The following is a 27,084-nucleotide window of genomic DNA, read 5'->3' as shown; positions in this document are numbered from 1 at the left end:
TTGCCCTGAATTATTTAATGACGCCGGTTCAATAGCGCTCTGTGGTAAAGAATTCCACAAATCCACTACTTTGAGAGAAGAAAATTCCTCCCATCGATAGATAGAGTGCAGAAAAGGCCCATCGAGTCCACACTGACAGCAACTGCCACTACAGGTACGCTAATTCCAATCTCCAGCACTTGTCTCAGATCTTTCAATGTTACGATATTTGAAATACTCACCTGAATTATTTTTTTTTAAAGACTGTAAGGTTTCCAGCCTCGACTATCTTCCCACGCAGTGCAGTTCGGATTCCCATCATCCATTGCATGAAAAGGCTTTTCTTGCCAACCCTCCTCTTACCCACCCCTAATTTCCCACCCCTTACCCTAAAACAATACCCCCTCAAGCTTGACCTCTCAACCAAGGGGAACAGTTGCTCTCTATTCACCCTGTCCATGCCCCTCAATCTTGTCCCCCCTCAGTCTTCTCTGCTCTATAGACAACAATCTAAGCCCATCTAGTCTCTCCATCTTGTCCCATTTCTCTATCTGTGGCAACATCCTGGTGAATCCCTCTGTACCCCCTCGAGTGCGATCACATCCTTCCTGTAGTGAGGTGACCAGAAATGCACACAGTACCCCAGCTATGGCCTGACCAACATTACCTCCTTGCTCTTATACTCAAGTGTCACAACTAATGAAAGCAAGTGTCCCATATGTCCTCTTAACTATCCTATTCACATGCTCTGCTGACTTCAGGGATCTGTGAATACTTACCCCAAGATCCCTCTGTTCCTCCAAGCTACCCAGTTTCCTGCCATGCATTGAATACTCCCGCATCTCACTGCTTCTTCCAAAGTGCATCTACTCACACTTATCAAGGTTAAACACCATCTGCCACTTGTCAGCCAACCAACCAACCCATCTATATTTTCCAGTAACCTACAACCAACTTCTTAGCTGTTAACCACTGTACAATTTGGTGTCATCTGCAAATTTGCTTAACATTTACCCCTTACATTTTCATCGAGATCATTTATTATAATAACAAACAATAAGGGTCCCAGTACTTGTGGCACATCACTGGATACCAGTCTCCAGTCACTGAAACAGCCTCCGACCACTACCCTTTTTTTATTTGATGTTTCTGGCTAAAGAAGGAACTCCCTGCTCTTCTAATAATGCCATAGGATCCACCTCTAACATTGGTACACAATCTGGTACAGTGTCAAGGTCAAGGTTGTGGCTTCACCCTTCAGCCTGCTGGATCAGAGTCGGAGATGCCCCCAGCAGAGCCAAGTGGATTGAGTTAATAGTTCTCAATCTATGCATCAGAAGGAACAGTAAAACTGGGATTAATAACCAGTACTTGTGAGGCATGGACAAGGTAAAAGAGAATCATAGAATCCCTATAATGTGAAAGCAGGCCATTCAGCCAAGACAACACCAACCCTCCAAAGAGCATCCCACCCAGAGCCCTGCAACCACCCCACCTCACACCAGCACCCCTCAACCCCCTCACTTTTTCCCTACATTCTCCATGGCTAATCCACCTGGCCTGCACATCCCTGGACACTATGGACAATTTAGCATGGCCAAGCCACCTAACCTGCGCATCTTTGGATTGTGGGAGGAAACCCACATAGACATGGGGAGAATGTATAAACTCCACACAGCCAGCCACCCGAGGCTGGAATCAAGCCCAGGTCCTTGGTGCAGTAAGGCAGCAGTGCTAACCACTGAGCCACCATGCTGCCCACTGGATCAAACATATTATCACTGACATGCAGAGTATGGAAAATGTTGGAGCAAAGAATGGGCTTCACTGAAAACAAAGTCAGAAGTCACACGACTCCAGTCCAACAGGTTTATTTTAAATCACAAGCTTTCTGAGCACTGCTTCTTCATCATGTGAAGAGTCTCTGAAAGCTTATGATTTCAAATACACCTGTTGGTCGATAACATGGTGTCGTGTGGCTTTGGACATTATCCAGAAATGTCCAATCCAGAACCTCCACATCATCACTAAAAACAGCCTTCTCGAGCATGGACTAATTGCAAGTATCGTCCAGCACAAGGGAGAATACTGGCCACTTCCATTTCTCATCCAAAAGCACCAGTTACTAATTTGACAAGATAGCCTGCAATATCAGCCAATGTCCAACAAACAGGCAGCAACCGTCCAGGTTTCTTTTCAATAATTCCTTCACTGTTACTAATCACTGATTCCCTCCCCAGAAAGCCTGGCTCACAACATTCTTGATAAGCAAAGCATTTCCTTTCCTAATTCCTTTGTTGAAATCCAGCTAACATTCTTGCTTTAAATACTCCTAAATGAGGACCTTTGTTATCCAAAGCTCTCTGAACTCTGCTTCCGGTCACAGGCCATCACTGCCCCCAGCTCAGTGACACAGCAGTTTCAGCAGTGATGGAGGACAAAGTACATTCCTGACACTTCATGCTACATGCAGACATCTATAAGCTAGGTGTACGGCTTTGCAAGCTTTTTTTTTATTTAATTAGACATATTTAGGCCTCAGCGAGTAAAATGCTCATTTAATTTAAAAGCCGAGGGAAGTCCAGCACCCAATATTTGAGCAAGGAAACAACTCCCATTGTTGGCCACAGTGAAACAAATTTACTTTGCGTTCAACACTGCCGCATTCTTGAGTACTTGCCAACCTCAGCTGGACAAGAGATTTCTAAAGGCGGCCAAATTCCAGAATTTGAGGTAAATATTGTTTAACCAGTTAAGCTCCACTTAAAGAAAAACAATAGCTCAAATAGGTGAAGGGAGTTGAGTTGGGGGGGGTGGGGGGGGGAGGAGCAGGGTAGGAGCAGTGTCTAAAGTGGTAAATAAAACAACAATTGGCTGACTCAAGGTGTTTTAACCTCATGATTAAAGTGGATCCTGTTTCAGGACCACACCGTTTGAGCATCCCACTGACAAGCCGCTCCCACAGGTAAGTTGGGATCTCTGTTTACACCAATATATCAGATCTGCTCCTTGTGTTTACACTGTTAAGATTAGGCCCCTAATCCCTTGACCACAGCAGGTTAAGAGGTGATCTAATTAAGCTGTTTAAGAGGATTGAAAGAGTTGATGATGGAGTAGATGGAGAGAAACCATCTCCTTTGGTGGAAGGATACTAGCATGAGAAGAAAACTCTTTAACATTACAGCTGTGCCTTTCAAGGCTAATGTCCTGAATCACTTCAGCACACACAAGGTAGGAAATATCTGAAAAGACTTGCCCACCTGCAAACACCCCTCTTCCCCCCCCCTCACCCCCCCCAAAAAAGCAATAAAAAAGCTAAAACCAGGACTCAATTGACTGAACTTTCTACACGGGAACAAAGGTATTTAGGATTGTTCAATCAGGACATGGAGAAGGGGTTCAGCTATTGATCAGCCATGATCTAACTGAATACCTAAATCAGCTGAAGGGGCTCAACTCCTGTTCTTCAACTGCCTAATCCTGACAACGTGATCAAATCTACGACACCACTGAGATAAGTGAGCTGGACTTGCTTCTCTCACAAAGCAGGCTGAGTCAGCTGTGAAGACTGGCCAACTTCGCCCTGTTTTCAGTCAGAACTTGACCTGGTGGTAGTGGGAGAAAACTAGCACCAGTATCATTGTGCATGAAGTTCAAACAATATCAGCCCTGAAAGGAAAAGGTTTGGAAATGCTGGCATGAAGTAACTCATTACATAAACAAAACAGCATATCATAATGGATCCTGTTTTGGTCTTCAGCTAGCTACTTTAAAAATTCCTGATCACAGCTCCAAATTCGAGATGGTTTTCCTCTAGTTTTGTCCTTTAAGAACTCTAACCATCTGTTAGAGGAGCAAGGCAGGCACAAGGGATTTGTAGCAGCTATCAAGCCCTTGCTCTTGATGTTAGTACCCAATGCCACACCACCCACTTCCTAAGCTACATAGGACATTAAAACCACAGACATCCACAGCACAACTGGTGATCACTCAACTCAGCGTTCTCTCACCCCTTCCCGGTGCCTAGATAAACTGGTACCTCATTGCTGTCTGACTATGGCCAGGCAGAGCACTGCACCCCCAGAAAATATTCTCCACACGAGATAAAAGAAAAGGACGCATGGTCATCTCAAAGCTTTTGTGGAATCTGTTATCAGTAATGCCGTACATGAAAACAACTACTGGACTTTAAAGAATAATTCACTCCATGACATACTGTCAATGACAGACTAGCTGTGAGGTGACAACAGTATGGATGAGGATAAGGCAGCAGACAGACTAAAATAGGCACAGAGGAAAGCAATCTGAACAGGGAGTTATAGGGTTGGTGGATGTGTGGTGACGTCTTCACCCCGAAGGTAGAGATTTTACCTTTTTTTTTACTAATCCACATAAGTACTATACTAGAAGTGACATGCGTTTTGTCCCATCAACCTTGTAGGACTCGGTGCTGTTTTGCAGAATAGGGAACATAGTCATTTCTGATCATGCGACAGTGTTCATGGAGGTCAAGAAGGTGGTGGCAGGACAGGGTCCCGGCACTGGCACACGGATCCTTTCCTCCTGAAAGGCAGCAAGTTTATAGAGTATTTTTCACAGGAGTTTAAAACCTTTTGGGATATTAATTTAGGTACAGTCAGTAATCCATTGGTGCTGTGGGAGACTGCCAAGACTTAAGCAAGGGGTTTGATTATTTCTTACTCTGTGACCTGGAAGCGATAGAGGGGAGAACAGCAACGTCTTCTCGGGGCTCACATGAAGGCAGCTGAGTTAGCATACTTTGACAGACCGTCTGTAATTAAATTTCAGCAGATTATAGCCCTGAGGGCTACTGTGAATGGTGCACTCACCCAGACAGCAAGGAGGGAAATCTCTTTTGCGAAATAGATTATTTGAGTATGGTGATAAACCAGGTAGCTATCTAGCGTACTTGGCCAGAAAGAAAAATGCTCCCCGATCCATTACATCCATTAGAGAGAGTGCTGGTGTTTTTACTTACAATGTTAAAAAGATCAACGCAGCATTTAGAAAGTTCTACTTTGTGCTGTGAAGGGCTGTGAGGACAGAATGATGAAGATGGCATCCTTTTTTTAAGGCCCTGAACATTCCTGGTATAACCTCAGAGCAGGCGTCCTTTCTGAATACTGCCCTGACAATTCAAGAAATACAGGAGGCAGTGAGGCTGCTCCAGTGTGGTAAAGCACCTGGCCCAGACGGATTTCGAAGTGAGTTTTATGAGGAGTTTACAGGAAAGCTGGCCGGGCCACTCTAAAATATGTACAATTATTCAATCAGTCAGGACTGCCTCTTCTTGGAGAGAAGCAAATATTTTTCTTATTCTTAAGAAAGGAAAAGCCCCAGGGTATTGCACTTCGTACAGGCCCATATCTTTACTGAACGTGGATTTTAAAATCCAGTCAAAAATGCTGGCATCAAGGCTGGAGGACCAGACAGGTTTTATCAAGGGTCATAGGTCTACCAACAATATTAGAGTATTAAACATGGTCCAAATATGCCAGAAGATCGATCCCAGGTTTGGTAGTCTCCCTGGATGTAGAGAAAGCATTTGATCGGGTTGAGCGGCCGTACCTCTTTTATGTCATGGAACGGTTTGGTCTTGGAGGGGTTTTTGCCAAATGGGTGGCAGTGCTGTATGGCGAACCGAAAGCAGTGGTTCTCACTCACAGTAGAAGGTCAGATAGTTTTAGTGGCTGTCAAGGGTGCCTTCTCTCGCTGATATTATTTACATTGGTGATCGAGCCGCTGGAGGAAATCATCCATACAGATCCCAATATAACAGCCTCAGAGGTAGGGTCATGCAGGTGTGAAATCACCCTTGAGGCAATGGTCGTCCTTCTCTTTTTAAGTGATCCAATGACATCTGTGTCTCGCTTAGTACAAGTGATTAATCGATTTGGTTTGTTTTCAGGGTATAAAATTAATTCCATGAAATCGGAGGCCAGGCCGTGGCAGGGAGCATACTAGTATATCCAAGTTTGGGGATGGAACCCATTTCCCTTTCTGGTGGTCACAGGGAGGCTTCCTGTATTTAGGCATTTTCATCATCCCGGTCTATGATCAACCACATAAAGCCAACTATGTGCAGTTGTTAGAGGAGATGAGGCCGTACCTTCAGCACTGGGAGGACCTTCCGATAGCGTGGTTGGGCAGAGTAGTTCTGGTTAAAATGAATTTTCTTCCCGTGTGAATGCTCCCTCTGATGCTGCCAAAGCAAGCACTAAGCAGGCTTGGATCTTTTCTCTGGCATCATAGGCGGCCTCTTATTAAGTTGGATAAATTGCAGCTTTTGAGGGGGTGGGGGCACCAGTTGCGCGCTTCACTATCCTATGTGGCTGAATGGGCCCGTCAGGGCCTGCAATCAATCTGGGCCTCCCAGACAAAATGCCCCCTCATTAATTTGTTGTTTATGGACAAGATGAGAATTGTTATGGACCACTGCAGAAACCCAATCTTCCCAAGCACAGTTAAAGCATGGAGAATGACACGGCAGGGCGAGGGCAATTTACAAAAAAACTTCCCCTTTCACTCCCACAGTGTGAATGTTGGGATTCCGTCGGGGTCAACGCACTCTGGCTTTAAGCTCTGGGGGTCCAGAGAAATCTCCTGTTTGGGAGATTAATTTTGACAGGAGGTCATGATGTCCTTCGTGCAGACATTTGAGCTACCCAAGAGAGATCTCTTTCGTTACTTCCAGGTTAGAGGCTTCATACTAAAAAAAGACATTGATGGTTAGCCCCTACAAGTCGGATATGGGGAGGAGTGTGCTCCGGTCTATGGGCGGCCTCTCTGTTAGCACCTTCTATCACATATTAGGGAGTAATGTTTCAAAGGACATTGAGCGGCTATGCAGAACCTGCACACTCAAGAATTGGGGGTAGAAATCCTGTCAGAGATGTGGGAGGATATCTGGGAAAGTGTTAGGAAGATCTCAATTTGCAATAGGACGCAGGATGCAGGCTATTCAGTTGAAGGTACTCACTTTTCACTGGAATGGCTTGCGAAATTTAAGATAATAGTGTCCCCAACGTGCCCCAAGTGTAAAATAGATGTCGGCACTCTTACTAATTACACATTACGAATCCTGAACAAACACAGGTGTGCTTCCTATTGTTCCCAATGGTGGGGAGTTTCGGTGAGACTGCTCTGAGTGTAGTAATTTAATTGAATATAATTATAACTTGTTTATTTATTTTCTTCTCTTTCCTTGGTTAGTTATTGAATTGTAGTTTTAATCGCGTTTTTTTGCTCTTATTTGTGTTTCGGTAGTTTGTGGAGTAGAGTAGCAGGTTGTTTCTTTTTATTGTTATTATATTAGAAAGTTGTTACAAAATTACAAAACCAGTGCAAAATAGTGTAAAAAACTTAAAATCCTTTTTTTAAAATCAAAAAAAAATTATAAAAGAAGTGGTGACAAATTTGACCACAATCCCAAAAAAACAGCAAAGTGGGTAATAACATGACAAAACCGTTTCAAGGATTTGGTCAAGAGATATGGTCAAGAGATATATACAGCTCAGGACACCTAGAGACATGCCCTTCCAAAAATAAAACAAACAACCTGCTTCAAATAATGGCAGGCAAACTTTCAATAGGTCAGACATGGTCCCAGTGGAACATCATCCCATTGAAAGATGGTATCTCCAACAGCACAACACCCCCTTGCACTGCAGTGGATAACCAACCAATGCCCGAAACGTTGAATCTCCTGTTCCCTGGACGCTGCCTGACCTGCTGTGCTTTTTCAGCAACACATTTTCAGCTCTGATCTCCAGCATCTGCTGACCTCACATTTTCCCCGTTCACATCTCATACTCCACAAACTAAGTGAAAGCTGCAGAACCACTGAACGGAAAAAAGCCAGTCGCTAATAACTCACTGAGCTGGACTTGAGAAACAAATTATACTATTCTGCTCCACAAGTACTCAATGTACCTTTGCAACACACACCCAGGTGCTTGCTAAAAGGAATGCATTAAAAGCTCCCTGTTGTAAGACAGCGCAGTGCAGGACAGCACGTATCTGGGTGGAATGCATTCACCAAGCCCAGTCACAATTCCACTCCTCACTGATCCATTACTAAACCACACCACTCACCGGCAACAAAGCCCAGTGTTGTTTGCAGTCGCTATTCAACATCAGGGACATGATATGCTTAATAAACCTTACTTTCTGTACAGTAGGATACACAAGTTACTAATCGCCTCAATTTCCCACCTGCACTGCTTCGTGAGACTTTGCACAACCAATGGATAGCATCAACAGATATTAAAGAACAGTAATTAAATCAAACTACAGGAGGCTTTACAGGGAGAAACGGGACACTAAATCATATAAACAGTTATTCAGGTAGGTGATCAAAAGCTCGATCACCTACTTTAATAACAAGCATCTGCAGGAGAAGACAGGAGAAGTGGAGAGGGGAACTATTTCAAAAACGAAACCAGAGCTTAGGGCAGCTGAAGGTTATTCTTAAAACGATAGACTTGTATTTATAATGGTTACCATATTGTCAATAAATGGCAGTACTGCCAGAACAATTATGAGGCCAGATGCAACAATCAAGCTTCCATAAAGTAAATGCAAGTTGACAGAGTAATTAACTTGATTTATTTTTTTCTATTGTGATTAGTTGAGAGGATTGTTGGCCAGGATACCAGGTAAACACATTGTTGTTTTTTGCAGGTAGCACGGTGGCTCAGTGGTTAGCACTTTTGCATCATGGCACCAGAGATCCGGGTTTGATCCCAGCCTGGGGTGACTCTCTCTGTGAAGTTTGCACATTCTCCCTGTGTCTGCACAGGTTTCCACTGGATACTCTAGCTCCCACTCACAGTCCAAAGATGTGCAGGTTAGGTCAGTTGGCCATGCCGAATTGCCCTGGAGTGTCCAGCAATGTAGGCTAGGTGGTTTAGCCATGGGAAATGCAGGGTTACAGGGGCAAGGTAGGGGTCTAGGTAGGTGATCTTCAGAGGGTCGGTGCCGACTCGATGGGCTGAATGGCTTGAAGTATCAGCAATTAAAAGATTTGCGTGCATCACAGAATCAGAATAATTACAGTACATCATGAGGCCATTCAGACCAGCCTGTCTGGGCTAGCTCTGTCCCAGAGCAATTCAGCCAATCGCAGCCCCTGCCCTTCCCCAGTAGCAACTTCTCTCTCTGCAGATGTGTATCCAATTTCCTTTTGAAAGCCACAGTTAGACATGCCTCTGCCACATTCTCAGACAGTGTCATCCAGATCCCAACCACTTGCTGCATGGAAAAGGTTTCCCATCTGCCAGGTAACTCCCACACACCCAAAGTTCTGTGTTCATTCACACCACATAATGAGTTTGGGATGGATCACGTGTATGCCTCTGGATGTAAAACTGGCAGGAGGTGTGAAGAGTTCAATTTGCAGGAAGGAAATGGTGACCATACGGGTCCTCAGACTCAACTTCGAAACAACATTTACCTCAGGGTAACACATCACCCGTTTCCAGCAAGAATGAGATGTTATATGCAGAAATTCTGCTTCTGCTCCATAGTTTGGCATTGCCTAAACTCAATTTACATTGGATCATACTACTGCATCGTACATTTAATTAAACAGTAACAGGCTATTTAGCCCAACAAGTTTAAGATATTGTTGAGACTCAACACGAACGCCTTCCATGTAAAGTTAATTAAACACCTCTGCTTGTCTACTCTTTCCTCTCCCTAATCCTCATGTACTTTTGAACTTTCGCTTAAAGATCTCTGTGCTCATCTCAAACACTCCAAAGACAGAAAGCTTCATCCTTTAACTCATCTCTGGCTGGTTGTAAAAATAAAGGCTCTTTATTAAAATACCTGATTAAACAAAAAGGTAATGCAGTGTACTTACTGTATAATTATATTTATGCTTTAGGTTCCACCTACAGATTGGGCACTGTCCTGAAGGGTTTGGAGGTTCAGAACCCACTGGAGAATCCTCAATTTTCCTTCCCTCAATCTGAAAGCAGAATCAAAGTTTGTGACTACAAGGAAGGTGAATACAGCAGTCAGTAACAATACCAGTTCAAAGACTTCCACCAATAAAACAAAACATTGCTCAATCACTAAAGGAAGCTGAACAACATTGACCAAGAACAATGTGTCCCCACATTCCTGAAGTTCTTGTTGTGACATTACAACAGTTCTTCTGAACGTAAAGTTTGAGAGTTAAAGCTGCTTCTCCAGACTCGTTCTGTCAGTACAAATGTAGATTACGAACAATGCCATAATTAGAGTCATTTCCACAAAGTAACAGGCAGGAAGAGGAGATGAGCCAAGATGCAGTCGGTCAACAGAGGCTATGTTGGGGTCACTGAGAAGTTGTTCCAATGACAAGTCCAGTTTTAGAAGCTCTAACACTGGAAATGATGTGAAGGCCTCAGACAGCATGCCACACATACATAGCATGATCACTGGGATGAAACACTTTATTTAAGAGGAGACACTTGAAAAACTAAAACCCTGAACACTGGCATTGAGAAAATTCTGAGATTCAGGGGTATACTAAGCAATTAGAGATTTTATTGAAAGTAAATCGGGAACAGTCAATGAATCTGCAGCTCGACGGCATCAATTTAAGATCATAATTTTGATTAATACAGGAATTAATAGTTATCGAATCACGGTGGTCGGTGGGTCCATGTTGTATCGAGGAATGGACTACCCCACTTACTACGAACAAAAAAAAATAAATTCAAAGGCAAGAAGTTTCCTTTTTAACACAAAGGTTTGCTGTAACGTGAAAGATCAGAAACTGTGGCTGAAGCAAATTCCCGATTAGCTTACAAAACTGGAAAACAAAAAACAAAATGGACAGGGGAAGGAGAAAAGAAATGTAAACAAACTATTCTTCAAAGATTTAGTACAGACATGACAGCCCTATTGGCTTTCTTTTGCGTTGTAATATCATGTATTTCTACAGTGGGGCTACTGGGAATTTCTTTATTCCAGTCTATTGTGAGGAACACAAGCGTTTTGATGAACACTTATGGCCTAATGCTTGAGACACTATGGAGTAAAATGTGAATCAAGTCAGAATTAATTAACATATACCACTTTGTTTTTCACATTTCTTCACTCCATGCACACTGTAAGCAAGCTGGAATCATAACTTGAAAATTCACAATCTTTGGTGATACAAGAAACCTCAGACTTCCTGTCACGTTGGCAGCTTCTCCATCACTTTCTGCAGCATTTCCGCAACATTTCAATTCTTTCATCTTCGCAACTTGTTGCATTCCTCACGCTCTCCAGTTTCCCTTGTAAAACATCAAAGCAAAGAAAGCTCACTTTCTTGTGCCTTCCTGAAATCCTTTTGGTCTGCCTCAATTCCTTTGAGTCACTCACATATAAAAACCTTTGGTGGTTCGACAGATCCTTTCTCTGTCCATCAAATCTTCTGCCCTGTTCTCCCAATCTTAACAGCACCTTCCATCTTTTAGCATGGGAACAAAGATGGATTTAAAGAGGCGACTAGAGAGAAGGCTGAGTGCCCTGTTTCTGTCCTGTCCAGTCAACATAAACCTACAACACGTTAAATCTTCCAGCTGTGTCTTCTCGCCACTTCAATGAATTTACTTACTAAGGGTTTCACTCTCCACATGCTGATCCAGCTCCTGATAAGCGGTGTCCTGTATTATCCTGAACACCACCTCAAACAGCTGATTATTCTTGGAATTCACATCAGCACAACACTGCTCTCAAATGCCAGACTCCAGCAAAGCAAAATGGCCTGCTGCGCTGTAATTTTATGTCTTTGCTGGGTCTTTGAAGAAGGAAAGACTCTAACGCAGGAATACCCTGAACTTGCGGAGTGCAGCTGTCTCACACTCCTAACTCAGATGCAAGGAAAGCATGATCAGTTGGCTGACAATTCTCCTCTCAGGGTTGGTCTTCAATCTCTCTTCCTCCATCCTTTCCACTTTCTCTTAACTTGATCCATATCGAACATTGAAGCCACTTCTTAATCACATTCCGTCAAAACTTTACATAGACCATGCTTGGGTATTTTAGATCCATTCCTGCAATGACTGGGTTGTACCATGAGAAGAGAAAATAGTAGAAAGGCCCTACACTCTCTGGAGTTCAGGAGAATACATGGTCTCACCGAAACATCTAAAATTCTATGATGGTTTTATAGGCCAGATGCTTCCACTAGCTGGAGGTAGAGGTCATAATCTTAGACTAAGGGCCATTTACAGGTGAGTTGAAAAGAAATTGGGCAATGAATCTCAGGAATTCTTTACCCCTAAGTATATTCAGGACTGAGACAGAAGAATGCTTCAACGCTAAGAGGATCAGCAAAATAGGGATACCAAAAGCAGTTTGTCGAACTTGATTTTTTTGTTCCTTCATGTGAAGTGGGAATCACTGGAGAGGCCAGGATTTATTAACCATTCCTTGCCTGAGGGCAATTTAAGACTCAACAACATGGCTGTGGGTCTGCAGTCACTAGGCCAGGTCAGGTAAGGATGGCAGTTTCCTTGCCCAACAGAGACTGGTAAACCAGATAGGTTTTTCCAACAATGGCCATCATTAGACTCTTAATTCAAGATGTCTGTTGAATTCAAATTCCACCATCTGCCACAGCAGGATTCACACCAGGGTCCCCAGACCATTACCAGGGTTTCTGGATTAATAGTCCAGAGATAATACCACGAGAACTTCGTCTCCCCATAATGTTCAAAGGAGACAAATTTTGTTGAAGCTTTCCAATTTGCACTCATTAGAACAATTCACAGAAATTACCAAAGGGAGGACAACATTTATTTCAATCATAGAGGATCTGCTGAATGATCAGCAACTGGTCTCTCATCAGTAAAAGATAATCCACTAGTAAATGGTGACTGACAGTTAAATGTCAAGTTTTGTTTAATTTATAAACCAGACAGATTTGATTGATTTGTTTCTCATGGCAATCACTTATATGTGCACACATTCTTTTTGTCTACAAATTAAGAGTCCTACATATTAATCTATGTGGTTTCCAGTACATGGCAAGTACAACAATCCTACATTGGTTGTCCATGTAATTATTTGCACACTTAGGATTATTAAGCAAGTGCTGTTCAATAGAAAGTCATGAAGGAACATGGATAGGGTGAATAGCCAAGGTCTATTCCCAGGGTAGGGGAATTCATAAATTCGAGGGCATAAGTTTAAGGTGAAAAGGGAAAGATAGCAAAGATATTATCTCGGGACTATTAATAAGGAGCAACATTTTCACGCAGAGGCTGCATGTATGAAACAAGTCTCTCAACTGAAAAAAAATGTCCTGAACTCATTCTGCAAATGTGTACATTCCACTCAGACAGATTAGTGGCTACTCTAGTCAATGGTGATTGGCTGTCCACTCATTGCACAGTGCAGATATAACATTTTTAGACTGGATGAGGCACTCAGGCAGCTGTACTCACCGTTGTGGACTGTCCATCCTGCACCCTTACAACTGCAAAGGAAAGAGAATTCATTATTTGAAAACCAATATCTACTGTGTGATATCATAATCTTCAGGCTTATTAAGGAACTGTTAATGGCAAAGTACATCAGATGCACATTTCCAAGGCAAAAGTCCAGCTCTTCACCACGGTCTTACATGTTTAAGAAGAAGTGAAATTAAACACACAAGCTCTCCAGATGAAATATCAACTGAAACATTAAGAAAAACTTTCAAAGCATCTTTTGTCACAACGACACATTCCCTTAAACTTATCAACTTGATCTTCTTATCCCTTCCTTTCTGGCATTCAAGTTTTGAGTTAAGCCATACCTGTCTCTCATTTCTGATGGCCGGACTACTCTTAAATCTGCCAAAAGCAGCAAAGAAACAGGTCATGTGGCCCAACTGAGAGCCTCTTCCCACCCCGTGTCACCCAACCTGATCGCACTTCTTTCTGTTGCTCCCTCATTCATGCTTTTCTTTTAAGTGTGCGACCTTTTCCTATGAACATACAAAGTAGGAGGAGGAATTCGGCTGCTTCAGCATACTCCACCATTCAATAATCATGACTGAATTTCTGTGTTTCAAATTCCACATTCCCATCTACCCTTGATAACTTTATTATGCAAGGGGGGAATCAATCTATGTTAGCTTTAAAAGTATTAATGACCCCACTTCCACTGGCTTCTCTGGTTAACTAGACATAACATGGAAGATAGGAGGAGGAGGTGATTGTTAAAGCCTGCTCCGCCATTTATCACCATCATGGCTGATCATCCAACTCAACAGCCTAAACCTACCTTCTCTCAATAACCTTTGCTCCCATTCACCTCAAGTGCTATATCTCGCCGTCTCTTGAATACATTCAATGTTTTGGCATCAGCTACTTTCTGTGGTAATGAATTCCACAGACTCTCCACTCTTTGGGTGAAGAAATGTCTCATCTCAGTTCTAAATTGGTCTACCCCGAATCCTCAGACTGTGATTCCTGGTTCTGGACACACCCACTATCAGGAACATCCTCCTTGCGTCTACCCTGTCTAGTCCTGTAAGAATTTTAGGAGTCTCTGAGATTCCCCCCCACCACCTCACTCATTGGAACTCCAGCGAAAACAATCCTAACCTAATCAATCTCTCTTCATATGTCCGACCCGCCATCCCTGAAATCAGCCTTCACTGCACTCTCTGGAGAGTAAGAGCATCCTTCCTCAGAAGAGGAGACCAAAACTGCACATAATATTCTAGGTGTGGCCTCACCAAGGCCCTGTATAATTACAACATGTCCCTTCTCCTGTGCTCGAAACCTCTTGCAATGAAGGCCAACATCCCGTTTGCCTTCTTTCCCACCTGCTGCACCTGCATGCTTACCTTCACCAAGTGGTGCACAAGGACACCCAGGTCCCACTGCACATTCCCCTCTCCCAATTTACAACCAGCAGGTTGTAAACTGCCTTCTTGTCTTTGCTCCCAAAGGGAATTACCTCACATTTATCCAAAATTATACTGCATCTGCCAATGATTGTCCACTCACCCAACCTGTCCAGACCAAGCTGAAGGATCTCTGCATCCTCACAGTTCACCCTGCCACCCAAATTGATGTCAAATGCAAACCTTGAGATGTTATATTTTGTTCCCTCATCCTAATCCTTAATATAAATTGTGAATAGCAGGGGTTCCAGCACCGATCCCTGTGACACCCCACTAGTTGGTCTCTGCCAATTTGAAAAGGACCCATTAATTCCTACTCTTTGTTTCCTCTCTGCCAACCAGATTTCTATACTTCTCAATATACTTACCACAATCTATGTGCTTTAATCTTGCACAATAATCTCTTATGCAGGACTTTCTCAAACACTGTCTGAAAGTCCAAATATACCATATCAACTGACTCTCCCTTTTCAACTCTACTAAATGCACGTTAAAGACTGCATCAAACTAAAAGATGAGAGAAAGTTAGCCAGAAATAAACACAGACAGTACGAGCTGCTCTAAATATTTAGAGGAGCTAATACAGTGAGCTTTGGTAAGAGTATTAGTAAGAGTGGCTGGAGAATAAATAATGAAGATAAGGAAATGGCAGATGAACTGAACTAATATCTTGCATCACTCTACAGGAGACAAATAGCATCCTGGAAGCAGCAATACATTGTGAAATGGAAGAGAGAAAGCACTCAGGGACATCAGAATCACCCGGGAGGTAGTACTGAGCTGCAGGCTGTCAAAGGCCTAGATCCTGATGGATTTTCTATGGCTAAAAGTAGCTACTGAGCTGATTAAAACATTGTTGAACCTTTGATGCAGAGCAATATAATTACAATGGAAAAGTGTACTTGCCTCATCCAAAAAAAAATAACAAAAGGCAGGAGACTACAGGACAGTTAGCTTAACATCTGTTGTGGTGAGCATGTCAGAATCTATTAGAGTAGTTTTAGTCGGGTTTTTGGATAACTTCAAGGTCGAGTCAACATGGTGTGGTGAAAGGGAAATCATAACTAAGTAATGTATTGAGAGTATGGGGAGTGCAACAATACCCCTTTTGGCAGGTAAAATAAAAAAACAAATTTCCTAAGTGGTGAGAGAATGCAGAACTAAAATACAGAAGGATCTGTTTTCATACAGAAATCACAAGGTTAGTGTTAGGTACAAAATGTAATGCGGAAAGCTAATAGAATGCTAGTTTATCAGAAGGGAATTGGATACAAAACCAGGGAGGTTTCACTTCATTTATACAGAGTGAGCCCACCTCTGGAGAACAGTGCATAATATTAGTCACCTGCATCCTTTAAGGAAGGATATAAGTATGTTGGCAGCCAGCCAGCAGTTTACTAGAGTACGTTGGTTGTCTCATGAGCAAAGTTTGAATTGAGGATGATCTCTCAGAACGGCAGAGCAGACTCCGAGTCTGGATGGCTGAGGAGGACAGCCTTAGATTACAAAAGTTGGTATGGATGGGCTGGTCAGAGGGGCTGATCACTGGCAAATGGAATTTAATCCAAATAAATGTGAGGTGATGTACTTGGGCAAGTCAAATAAGGGTAAGGGAATACATACTAAACAGTCCAATCCTAAGCACCAAGGATGAGAGGAATCTTGATGTGCATGTACACCGGTTCTTAACGTTATCAGGTCAGGTAGATAACGTGGTTAAGGCTGCATATGGTATGCTTGCCTTTATTAGTTGAGGTATGAAGTTTAAGAGCAGAAAGGTTAGCTGAAACTATGTAAATTGCCAGTAAGGCCAGTGTGCAGTACTGGAATCCACATAATAGGAGAGATGTGATAGAACTAGAGATGGTGCAGAGGAGATTTACCAGGATGCTGCCCAGGCTGGAGAGTTACAGTTATGAAGAAAGAGTGGACAGACTGGGGTTGCTGTTCTTACAGCAGAGGAGATTGAGAAGGGTCATGACTGAGATGTATAAAATTGAGAGAGGCACAGATAGGATAGACAGGACCAAATATTTCTCTTGATGGAGGGATTAATGATCGGACGTGTGTGTGTGTGCGCGCGTGTGTGCGCGCGCGCGTTGGGGGGGAGGGGGCATAGATTTAAGGTAAGGGGCATGAGGGGAAAATCTTTTCACCCAGAGGCTGGTAGGAAGCTAGAACTCTCTGCATATATGGGTGGTACAGGCAGAAAACCCTCACAACATTTAAGAGGTATTTAGATGTGCATTTGCAATACCAAGGCATACAAGGCCTCATTGGAACTAACAAAATAAATTAGATTAGATTACCGACAGTGTGGAAACAGGCCCTTTGGCCCAACAAGTCCACACCGACCCGCCGAAGCGCAACCCACCCATACCCCGACACTTACCCCTTCACTTAACACTATGGGCAATTTAGCATGGCCAATTCACCTAACCTGCACATCTTTGGAGTGTGGGAGGAAACCCACATAGACACAGGGGGAATGTGCAAACTCCACACAGTCAGTCGCCTGAGACGGGAAATACTGAGAGGTCTGGATAGAGTGGACGTGGAGATGTTGCCACGAGTAGCAGTAAGGGCACAGCCTCAAAGTGAGAGACAACCCTTCAGAACCGAATTTTGACAGGTGGGAGGTGGTGAATCTGTGGAACTCATTGTCATAGAAGGCTGTTGAGGTCAAGTCATTAAATGACTTGACCACAACATAGATAGGCTCTTGATTGGTAAGGATTGTGGGGAAAAAGCAGGAGAATGGAGTTGAGAAATATATCAGCCATGTTCAAATGGTAGAGCTGGCTCAACAGACCCAATTGCTTAATTCTGCTCCTATATTTTATGGACCTATGGTCTAAGACTATGGACCAAGTGCTGGAAATTGGAAATAGAATATTGAGGTGGTTGTTTCTGACCGGTGCAGGTTGATGGGCCAAAGGGCCATGTTCTGTGCAGTAGATCTCGATGACTCTTCCTGGAAAGATGGTGGAAGCAAAGGCCTTGAATATTTTCAATAGGTCGGTAGATTCTTGTTAAGGGGGTGAAAGGTTATAAGTAAAAAATGAGGTCTGCAGATGCTGGAGATCACAGCTGCAAATGTGTTGCTGGTCAAAGCACAGCAGGTTAGGCAGCATCTCAGGAAGGTTATAAGGACAGGTGAAAATGTGGATTTGAGGTTACAAATAAAATAGCCATAATCTTAGTGAATGGCCACCTTCTGCTCCGAATTTGTATGGTCACATACAGGTACAGAACGTTCTAAAGTCTTCTACCTCTCAGAGAAGAAACATTCTCATGTCAATCCTCAAGGACAATCCCTAACTTTAAAACAATGGTTTCTAGCTCCGGATTTAACCACAAGGATTAAAATCCTTCTCACATCCACCGTGTCTAGATCATTCAGTACCTTCTAGATTTCCAACAAGACAACTCTCCTACTGCTAAATTCCTTTGGAAACAAGCCGGTCTATTCTCAGAAGAAAATTCACTCATTCCAGGTGTCAACCTGGCAAACCTCCTCCATTCCACAGATACAGTGAACGATCAGTTAAAACATTTATCCGCTTTTTCAATCCAGGCACAGACCTCCTAGGCCAGCCTGAGCTGCAGCTTCATCCAAAACCTGAATTCACTGCTAAGACCGACATCAGCTTACCAATCGGCACAGAGACCATCAGGATAGTGCATCACCCCAAGGCTTAGAGGAAACATTAGGTATTACCATGTTGCTTCTTGTGGGAGGCAGCTGAATCTTAATTGGCTGCTGCATTTTCTACATCACAACAAACACGACCCTTCAAAAAGTAATTCAAAAGCAGAACACGGAGTATAGGAGTTGGGATGCAATGCTGCGATCATTCAGGCTATTGGGGAGGTCACTTTTGGAATACTGCGTGCAATTCTGGTCTCTCTGCCAAAGGAAGGATGTTGTGAAACTTGAGAAGGTGCAAAAAGGTTTACAAGGATGTTGCCAGCACTAGAGGGTTTGAACTATGGGGAGACGCTAAATAGGCTAAGGCGATTCTCACTGAAGCATGGGAGACCAGAGGTATACCCTTACGGAGGTTTATGAAGTCAAGAGGGGTATGGATAGGGTGACCAGCTCAGGTCTTTTCCCTGGAATGGGGGAGTCCAAAACCAGAGAGCATGGGTTAAAGGTAAGAGGGGAAAGTTTTCAAAGGGATTTTTGGGGTAACTATTTCACACAGATGCGTGTATGGAATGAGCTGCCAAAGAGGGGTATGGATATAGGGAGATGGGGCGGGAGAGATGGGGCGGGGGAGGGAGATGGCGGGGAGGGAGATGGGGGGGGAGGAGGGGGGAGATGGGGGAGAGGAGGGGGGAGATGGGGGAGAGGAGGGGGGAGATGGGGGAGAGGAGGAGGGGAGATGGGGGAGAGGAGGGGGGAGATGGGGAGAGGAGGGGGGAGATGGGGGGGGGGTGAGGGGGGAGGAGGGGGGAGGAGGGGGGAAATGGGGGAGAGGAGGGGGGAGATGAGGAGGGGGAGATGGGGAGTGGAGGGGGGAGATGGGGGAGAGGAGGGGGGAGATGGGGGGGAGGAGGGGGGAGATGGGGGGAGATGGGGGGATGGGGGAGAATGGGGGGGATGGGGGAGAATGGGGGGGATGGGGGAGAATGGGGGGGATGGGGGAGAATGGGGGGATGGGGGAGGATGGGGGGGATGGGGGAGGATGGGGGGGATGGGGGAGGATGGGGGGGATGGGGGGAGGATGGGGGGGATGGGGGGAGATGGGGGGGATGGGGGGGATGGGGGGAGAATGGGGGGATGGGGGGGAGATGGCGGGGGATGGGGGGGAGATGGCGGGGGATGGGGGGGAGATGGCGGGGGATGGGGGGAGATGGCGGGGGATGGGGGGAGATGGCGGGAGATGGCGGGGGAGGGGATGGGGGGAGGGGATGGGGGGAGGGGATGGGGGGGAGGGGATGGGGGGGAGGGGATGGGGGGGGACGGGATGGGGGGGACGGGATGGGGGGGACGGGATGGGGGGGGCGGGAACGGGATGGGGGGGGACGTGGACGGGATGGGGGGGGACGTGGACGGGATGGGGGGGGACGTGGACGGGATGGGGGGGACCGAATTTGGGGGGGGGGCGGGATGGGGGGGGGGGCAGAGACGGGATGGGGACGGACGGGATGTAGGGGGGGCGGGATGGGGGGAATTGCGGGGGATGGGGGATGGGGGGATATCGGGGGATTGGGGGTGGGGGGCGGGGGGATGGGGGATATAGGGGGGATTGGGGGCGGGGGATATGGGGGGATGGGGGATATGGGGGGGATGGGGGATATGGGGGGGATGGGGGATATGGGGGGGATTGGGGGTGGGGGATTGGGGGCGGGGGATTGGGGGCGGGGGATTGGGGGCGGGGGATATAGGGGGGATATGGGGGGGATTGGGGGAGGAGGGTCGAGTGAGTGACTCACTTTCCCTCAGGCCGCGGGCCTGCACAGCCGCCAGAGCCGGCCTGAGCTGCAGCCGCCTTCCACCCGCCAAGCCCGGGAATAGGCACAGCCTGAAGGATGGAGCGTGGAGAGTCCGGTAAACCGACACCAATCCCCGCGCCGCCGCCGCCGCCGCCGCCATCATCTTCCAACCCCGGGATCGGGGGAGGGGGCGGGAGAGTGAACCGCGGGGCATTTCCGGTTCCGGTTCGAGCTGTCAATCAACCCCAGCTCCTCTTGTCATCTCCAGCTGCTGTGCACCCACAGAGTTGTACAAACCTTCAATCATCACCTCTCTCAAAACTGCACACTTCTGAACTTCAAAATTAATTGCAAAACACCTTGCTTTCCGTTGCTGAAATTATGAAACATGCCAAAGCACAAGAGTCCCAAATTACTTTGTAATCTGTTTATTCACTGGTCATTAAATCCAACATTGAGTGGACAAAGAATGTTCAACTTTTAATTTTTTTCCTACTTCTTAATGCATTGAATCTTTTCAGAACCATTTTTTTTGGCCCTGTGCCTGTAAAGGCTCATGCAGCATGTCTCAATGACTACTGCCCAGTGGCCCTAACTTCGGTGGTCATGAAGTGCTTTGAAAGGCTGGTCATGGCATTAATCAATTCCAGCCTCCCCACTACTCTTGACCCACTCCAATTTGCCTATTGGACCAACCGATCCACATCAGATATCATATCACTTGCCCTTCACTCCTCCCAAGAACATCTTGACACCAAGAACAGCTACGTAAGAAACCTACTCATTGGCTACAGTTCAGCCTTCAACACTATTATCCCCTTGAGACTGATTACTAAACTTAGTGATCTCAGACTAAGCTGCACTCTCTGCAACTGGATTCTCAGTTTCCTGACCCACAGGCCACAATCAGTGAAGCTTAGGGACAATATTTCATCCTCACTAACATTCAACAGTGGAGCCCCCAGCAGTGCGTACTCAGCCCCCTACTGTACTCACAGTATACCCATGAATGCATCACCAAATACCAGACTAATGCAATTTATAAGTTCACTGATGACACCACCATAGTCGGTCGAATCTCAGATGGCGACGAAATGGACTACAGACGAGAGGTGGAAGTCCTGAAAAAATGGTGCACTGAGAACAACCTAGCTCTCAATGCCAGCAAGACCAAAGAACTCGTTATTGACTTTCAGTGGAGTGTTATTCATGCCCCCCTACACATTAACCGCGAGTGAAGAGTGTCAAGCTTCTGGGAGTGGCCATCCACAACAAGCTTTCGTGGACTGTTCTTGTGGACGCACTAGTAACAAAAGCCCAACAACGTCTCTTCTTCCTCAGGCAGCTGAGGAAATTTGGCATGACTGTGAATACCCTTACCAACTTTTATAGGTGCACCATCGAGGGCATTCTGTCTGGACGTATCACTACCCTGGTATGGTAACTGTACCATTCAAGATTGGAGACAGTTACGGAGAGTGGTGAACTCGGCCCTGACAATCACAAAGGCCAATCCCCCATCTTCAGAATCCATCTACCAGGCCCGCTGCCAAGGAAAGGCCGCCAGCATTCTCAAAGATCCATCCCACCCTGGCAACGTTTATCTACAACTTCTACCATCAGGAAGAAGGTGCAGAAGCCTAAACACATGCACCAGCCGGTTTCAAAACAGTTTCTACCCTACTTTGTTAGAATACTGAATGGACTCACAAACGCATAGCATTCGCCTGTACCAGTGTTTTTGTTTTTGCCACTGTTTACCTATTATTTACTTATTTATGCTACTTAACTCTGTGATCTGCCTGTATTTCTCGCAAGACAAAGCTTCTCACTGTGCCTCGGTACACGGGACAATAAATTCAATTCAATTGGGAAGTGCGTCAAAGCAGGAGTCCCCTGAAAAGAAATAAAGGAATTAGCATTTTGTGCACGGTCTTTAAAAAACTGGATTATGTGAAGATGCTGAGGAATTCCAATTGTATAAACTGTGTAGGTTTGCAATGCAAATAATTCAAGTTCTGCTAAAATCAGAAAACATTTTATGCAACAATTTATATAGGTTATAAACCTATCAGCACAATAAATTACACCAAATGCATACCTTGATGTTGCTTATATGTAAGATGAACTTTTATTTATACACCATCTTTACGACAATAAAACATCTCAAGATGCTCCACAGGAGTTTTATCAAATAAAAGGCAATGTGTCGTACTTTAGTAAGTATTTGAACAGATGGCTGAAAACTTGATCAAAGAGATTGGTTTTAAGGAGGCAAGATAGAAGGGGAGCTTTAGGGAGGGAATTTCAGAGCTAAGAGCTTAGGAGCAGGAGTAGGTCATTTGGTCCTTCAAAACTGCTCCACCAAAAAGAAATCTCAACCAAAATGATTCTGGTCCCATTGCATTTTCCTGTCTGCATCCTTGACTCCCTAGTCTAGCAAAAGTCTGCAGAACTCAGCATAAATAAATTCAATGACCCAACCCCCACTGCTGTCTGGGGAAGAGAATTCCACCTACAACAATGGTGTTAGAGAATTAAAATTCCTCCCAAATCTGTATTAAAAGAGAGATCTTAAACTGCGTCAACCACTTCTAGTAACAGCCATAAAAGGAAACATCATCTGAGCGTTTACTCTATCAAGTCATCTCAGGGTCTTATAGGCTTCAATTAGATCACCTCACATTCTTCTAAATGCCAATCGATTTAGATAGAAATAGTGTACAAGGGTATGAGGAAACAGAAAGATTTTGGTAGAATGAAAGAGTTATACGGCACGGAAACTGACCCTTCGGTCCAACAAGTCCATGCCAAACTAAATTAGTCCCACCTGCCTGCTCCTGGCCCATATCCCTCCAAAGCTTTCCTATTCATGGACTTATCCAAATGTCCTTGAAACATTGTAATTATACCCGCATCCACCACTTCATAAAGTTCATTCCACACACGAACCACCCGCTATGTAAAAAAAGTTGCCCTATTTTGAAAACTCTCTCTTCTCACCTTAAAAACGTGCCCCTTAAAACAGTGTCCCAAAGTGTCCTTCAGCCAACAAAGTCGTTGCGAATTGTTGTTACTTTTGGAAAGGTAGTCGCCAATTGCCACATAGCAAGATCTCACAAAAAGTATTGTGATAATATGCAGATAATCTGTTTGTTGAATTTAAGTTGAGGGGCAACTTACGAAAAATAGTGGTGCAGATTAATAAGACCGTAAGACCAATTAGCAAACCGGCATTTAAAATCATGACAAGAAATGTTTTTAAAATGTAGAAAAGTTATGTAAGACTTGTAAAGCATACTTTCAAAGCATATTTTGAACACTGAATAGTTCTGGAAAGAAATGGAAATATAGTCATTGCAGAAGGTACAAAAGAAAGATACTAAAATGGTACCAGAATTGAGGTATTATGATCATGAGGGAACAGCAACAATTTAGATAATGCCTTTAACATAATGAAAGATCCCAAGACGCTTTATAGGAGCATTGTAAATTGACATACAACACCGAGCCACAATAGGTTAGATGATGAAGAGTTTGATCACAGAGCTCGTATTTGTGGAATGTCTTGAAGAGGAAAGTGATGAAGAGAGGTGTGGAGATGAAGGGAGGAATTTTTAAACTGGAACTCTGGGAATCTCAAGTGAAATGAGATAGCAGGCAGTAATTGGGAGAACGCAGGGTCAGAGGTAGGGGAGCATAGATACCTTGGAGGAATGATGGATTTGAGGAGATGACAAAGCTAGGCCATAGAGGGATTTCAATATGGATTTTAAGGGCCACAATTCATCCCCCACTCACATACACTCATGGGTGTCTCAATCTTCGAGAAAGCAAAACAGCTATTCCACTGCCATTTCTTAATAGACTAGGGATAAGACATTCGCCCCTCGAGGGCAGGATGTACCACCTCAGAAAGTTGCTATCCTGTACACTCACTTTCCCTTGGGGCTTCAGTAGTTGAACTAGTTCACAACTTTGCGAGTGGTTTGAGATCTGCCAGGCTGACAGACTCAGTGCAGAGGGTGGGTTTTGAGAAACAGGGGAATCAGGGGCAGGTCATATTATAATTGTTGCAGGGTCCACTAAAGAGGAAGTCCACACCCATTGCCAGGGGATCATGCCAAACAGGCATTGTCCTCTACCTGCGTGCGCTAAATCCGATGATTATGTAGATATTTATTGACCTTTAGATTGATGGGCAGCTCAATACCATCCAGGGTAGATATTAGTGTAAAGGTATTTTCAGGGCCTAGGTTAATACTCGATGGATGTTTATTCCATTCCCAATGTATGTCAGCTTGTAGAATTTAAATTGAAAGCTGGTTTGTGTAATGGTGATTGTGAAAATATCAACAATTGTTGTTAAAAACCCATCTTATTCACTACTGCTCTTGAGGGAAGGAAAGCAAGCTGTTCAGTTCAGTTCAAGGGCAATTCAAGATACTAGCAAAGCCATTAACTTGTTGTTCAGGGACAGTTCACAGCTGAGGTGAGTCCTGATGGTTAGTCCAATACTTTATCTGGAGGACCCTTAACCTCCTTAACTTCCTTCACAAGAGCACTCTTCCTGACTAACTCAGGTAGTTGCCCAATAAGATCATATGGTGGATCTTTAATCTCATGAATGTCCATCACGGAAGATTGGCTCCATTGCTACCAACAAACACTTCCATCTGTGCAGTACCCTGGGCATTCAGGCTTGGCAATGTCTTTGTTTTGACCATGTTCCGGCTCTGTGGGTATGGGCTGGCTTCCATGGACGTGTATGGAGCTCATCTCCATTTTATTCAGGCAAATCTTTACTCTCAATCCATTGATACATCTGAGTTGAAGGAGGCAAGCCCTTACTTCAACTAGTTGATAAGGGCTGAATGTCATTATTCGCTGTCTGTGGGAAGCTTGCTGGTGAAATAGATGCTTTCAAAGTCTCAAGTATGTCACTGGCATTGCTAATTCACTTTGAAGGACAATGGATTAAAATGTTCTTTGATGGTGACAGCAATGGTAAACATTTCCATCTGTCCTGTAAACCTGTAACATCCTTCCTTTGATGGCATCGAACTAGTTTCTTTTGCCTACACCAGTAATCTCAATCAATTTATTCATCTCTTTGGGTTCCACTTTCAGTCTAATCGAATTTACTGCTGGCTTTTCCTTAGTTGACATCAGTTTTTTTTCTGAATCATTGTTCGTGGGGAAATTTGTTGGAATTCTGCATCAACAAGGATGTTGAAGTTAAAACAAATGTGCAGGTTCAAAGGTGAGGTGCATTGACTTCAAATCAGAGATGCCTTTTCAACTCTTATATGCCCTTTGCATTGTTTGTGACATCTTTTTAATCTTGTGATGTTGTCTAAAGGTGTTGAAGGAGCAACAGGAATAAAGAGTACTGGGCAAATGGTAAGATTCTTGGTAGTATAGATGAGCAGAGGGATCTCAGTGTCCATGTATATAGATCCTTGAAAGTTGCCACCCAGGTTGATAAGAGTTGTTAAGAAGGCATACAGTGTGTTAGCTTTTATTGGTAAAGGGATTGAGTCTTGGAGCCACAAGGTTATGCTGCAGCTGTACAAAACTCTGGTGCGGCCGCACTTGGAGTATTGTGTACAGTTCTGGTCATCGCATTATAGGAAGGATGTGGATACTTTGGAAAGGATTCAGAGGAGATTTACGAAGATGTTGCCTGGTATGGAGGGAAGGTCTTATGAGGAAAGGCTGAGGGAATTGAAGCTGTTTTTGTTAGAGAGAAGAAGGTTGAGAGGTGACTTAATAGAGACATATAAGATATCAGAGGGCTAGATGGGTGGACAGGAAGAGTCCTTTTCCTCAGATGGTGATGGCGAGCATGAGGGAATATAGCTTTAAATTGAGGGGTGATAGATATAGGACAGATGTCAGAGGTAGGTTCTTTACTCAGAAGGTAGTAGGGGCATGGAATACCCTGCTTGCAAAAGTAGAAGACTCGCCAAGTTTAAGGGCATTGAAGTGGTCATTGGATAGGCATATGGATGAAAATGGAATAATGTAGGTTAGATGGGCTTTAGATTGGTTCCACAGGTTAGCGCAACATTGAGGGCCAAAGGGCCTGTACTGTGCTGTAATGTTCTATGTCCTCAGGTGAACAATATACTTTCATCTTTGTAGGCTGTAGCTTCAGTTTTTTTCAATCATAGTCTACAGGATATTGACACCCATTCCTGTATCAAGCTTAAAATGAACAAGTTGTCCATTGGCATAAAGAGGTACAGTCAATTCCGAATCATTAGTATCCCCCGGAATGTTTCAAGTATCTTCTCTAATGAAAGAGGTTGTACTCTTTGTTTGACGAAACATTTGACATATTATTATTCTGAAAATGTGCGCTACTTCTGCAGATCGTCTGGTGGTGATCTATACTTATTTATAAATGTAGCATTCCTTTGCCATGGCTGTGTCTTGTCTGCTGTTTTGCTGTTCTACAGCACTGGCACTCATTCCTGGTGTTCTGTTGAAACACAAAAGAACTGCGGGTGCTGGAAATCAGTAACAAACACAGAAATTGCTGGAAAAGCTCAGCAGGTCTGGTGACATCTGTGGAGAGAAATCAGAGTTAACGTTTTGGATCTGGTCTGCTGTGAAGGGTCCCTCAACCTGAAATGTTAACTCTCATTTCTCCTCACAGAAGCTGCCAAATCTGATGAGTTTTCCAGGTATACGTTGTTTGGTTTACTCTCTGTATTGACCTGTCACATGCTTCTTTAGAGTGACTTTCTGATATT

At 44.3% G+C, this 27,084-nt stretch overlaps 1 protein-coding gene across 2 annotated transcripts in view; it reads right to left on the bottom strand.

Moving 5' to 3' along the window:
- The window catches only part of mrps18a (mitochondrial ribosomal protein S18A), an 83,117-nt gene extending 62,594 nt beyond the window's left edge, over positions 1-20,523 (bottom strand). For both annotated transcript variants that reach the window (XM_060855818.1, XM_060855829.1), the window contains exons 1-3: positions 20,324-20,523; positions 13,431-13,462; positions 9,866-9,973 (exon numbers count right to left, since the gene is read on the bottom strand). In XM_060855818.1, coding sequence (XP_060711801.1) covers positions 9,866-9,973; positions 13,431-13,462; positions 20,324-20,486 — 303 coding nt within the window. In that variant the 5' untranslated portion in view covers positions 20,487-20,523. The remainder of the gene's footprint in view (positions 1-9,865; positions 9,974-13,430; positions 13,463-20,323) is intronic.
- Positions 20,524-27,084: the final 6,561 nt, after the last annotated feature.

Source organism: Hemiscyllium ocellatum, chromosome 3, assembly GCF_020745735.1.
Source record: "Hemiscyllium ocellatum isolate sHemOce1 chromosome 3, sHemOce1.pat.X.cur, whole genome shotgun sequence".
In the NCBI taxonomy this organism is placed as follows: domain Eukaryota; kingdom Metazoa; phylum Chordata; class Chondrichthyes; order Orectolobiformes; family Hemiscylliidae; genus Hemiscyllium; species Hemiscyllium ocellatum.
Note: the sequence above shows the minus strand (reverse complement) of the source record. Positions and strands in the feature narration are given on the sequence as shown.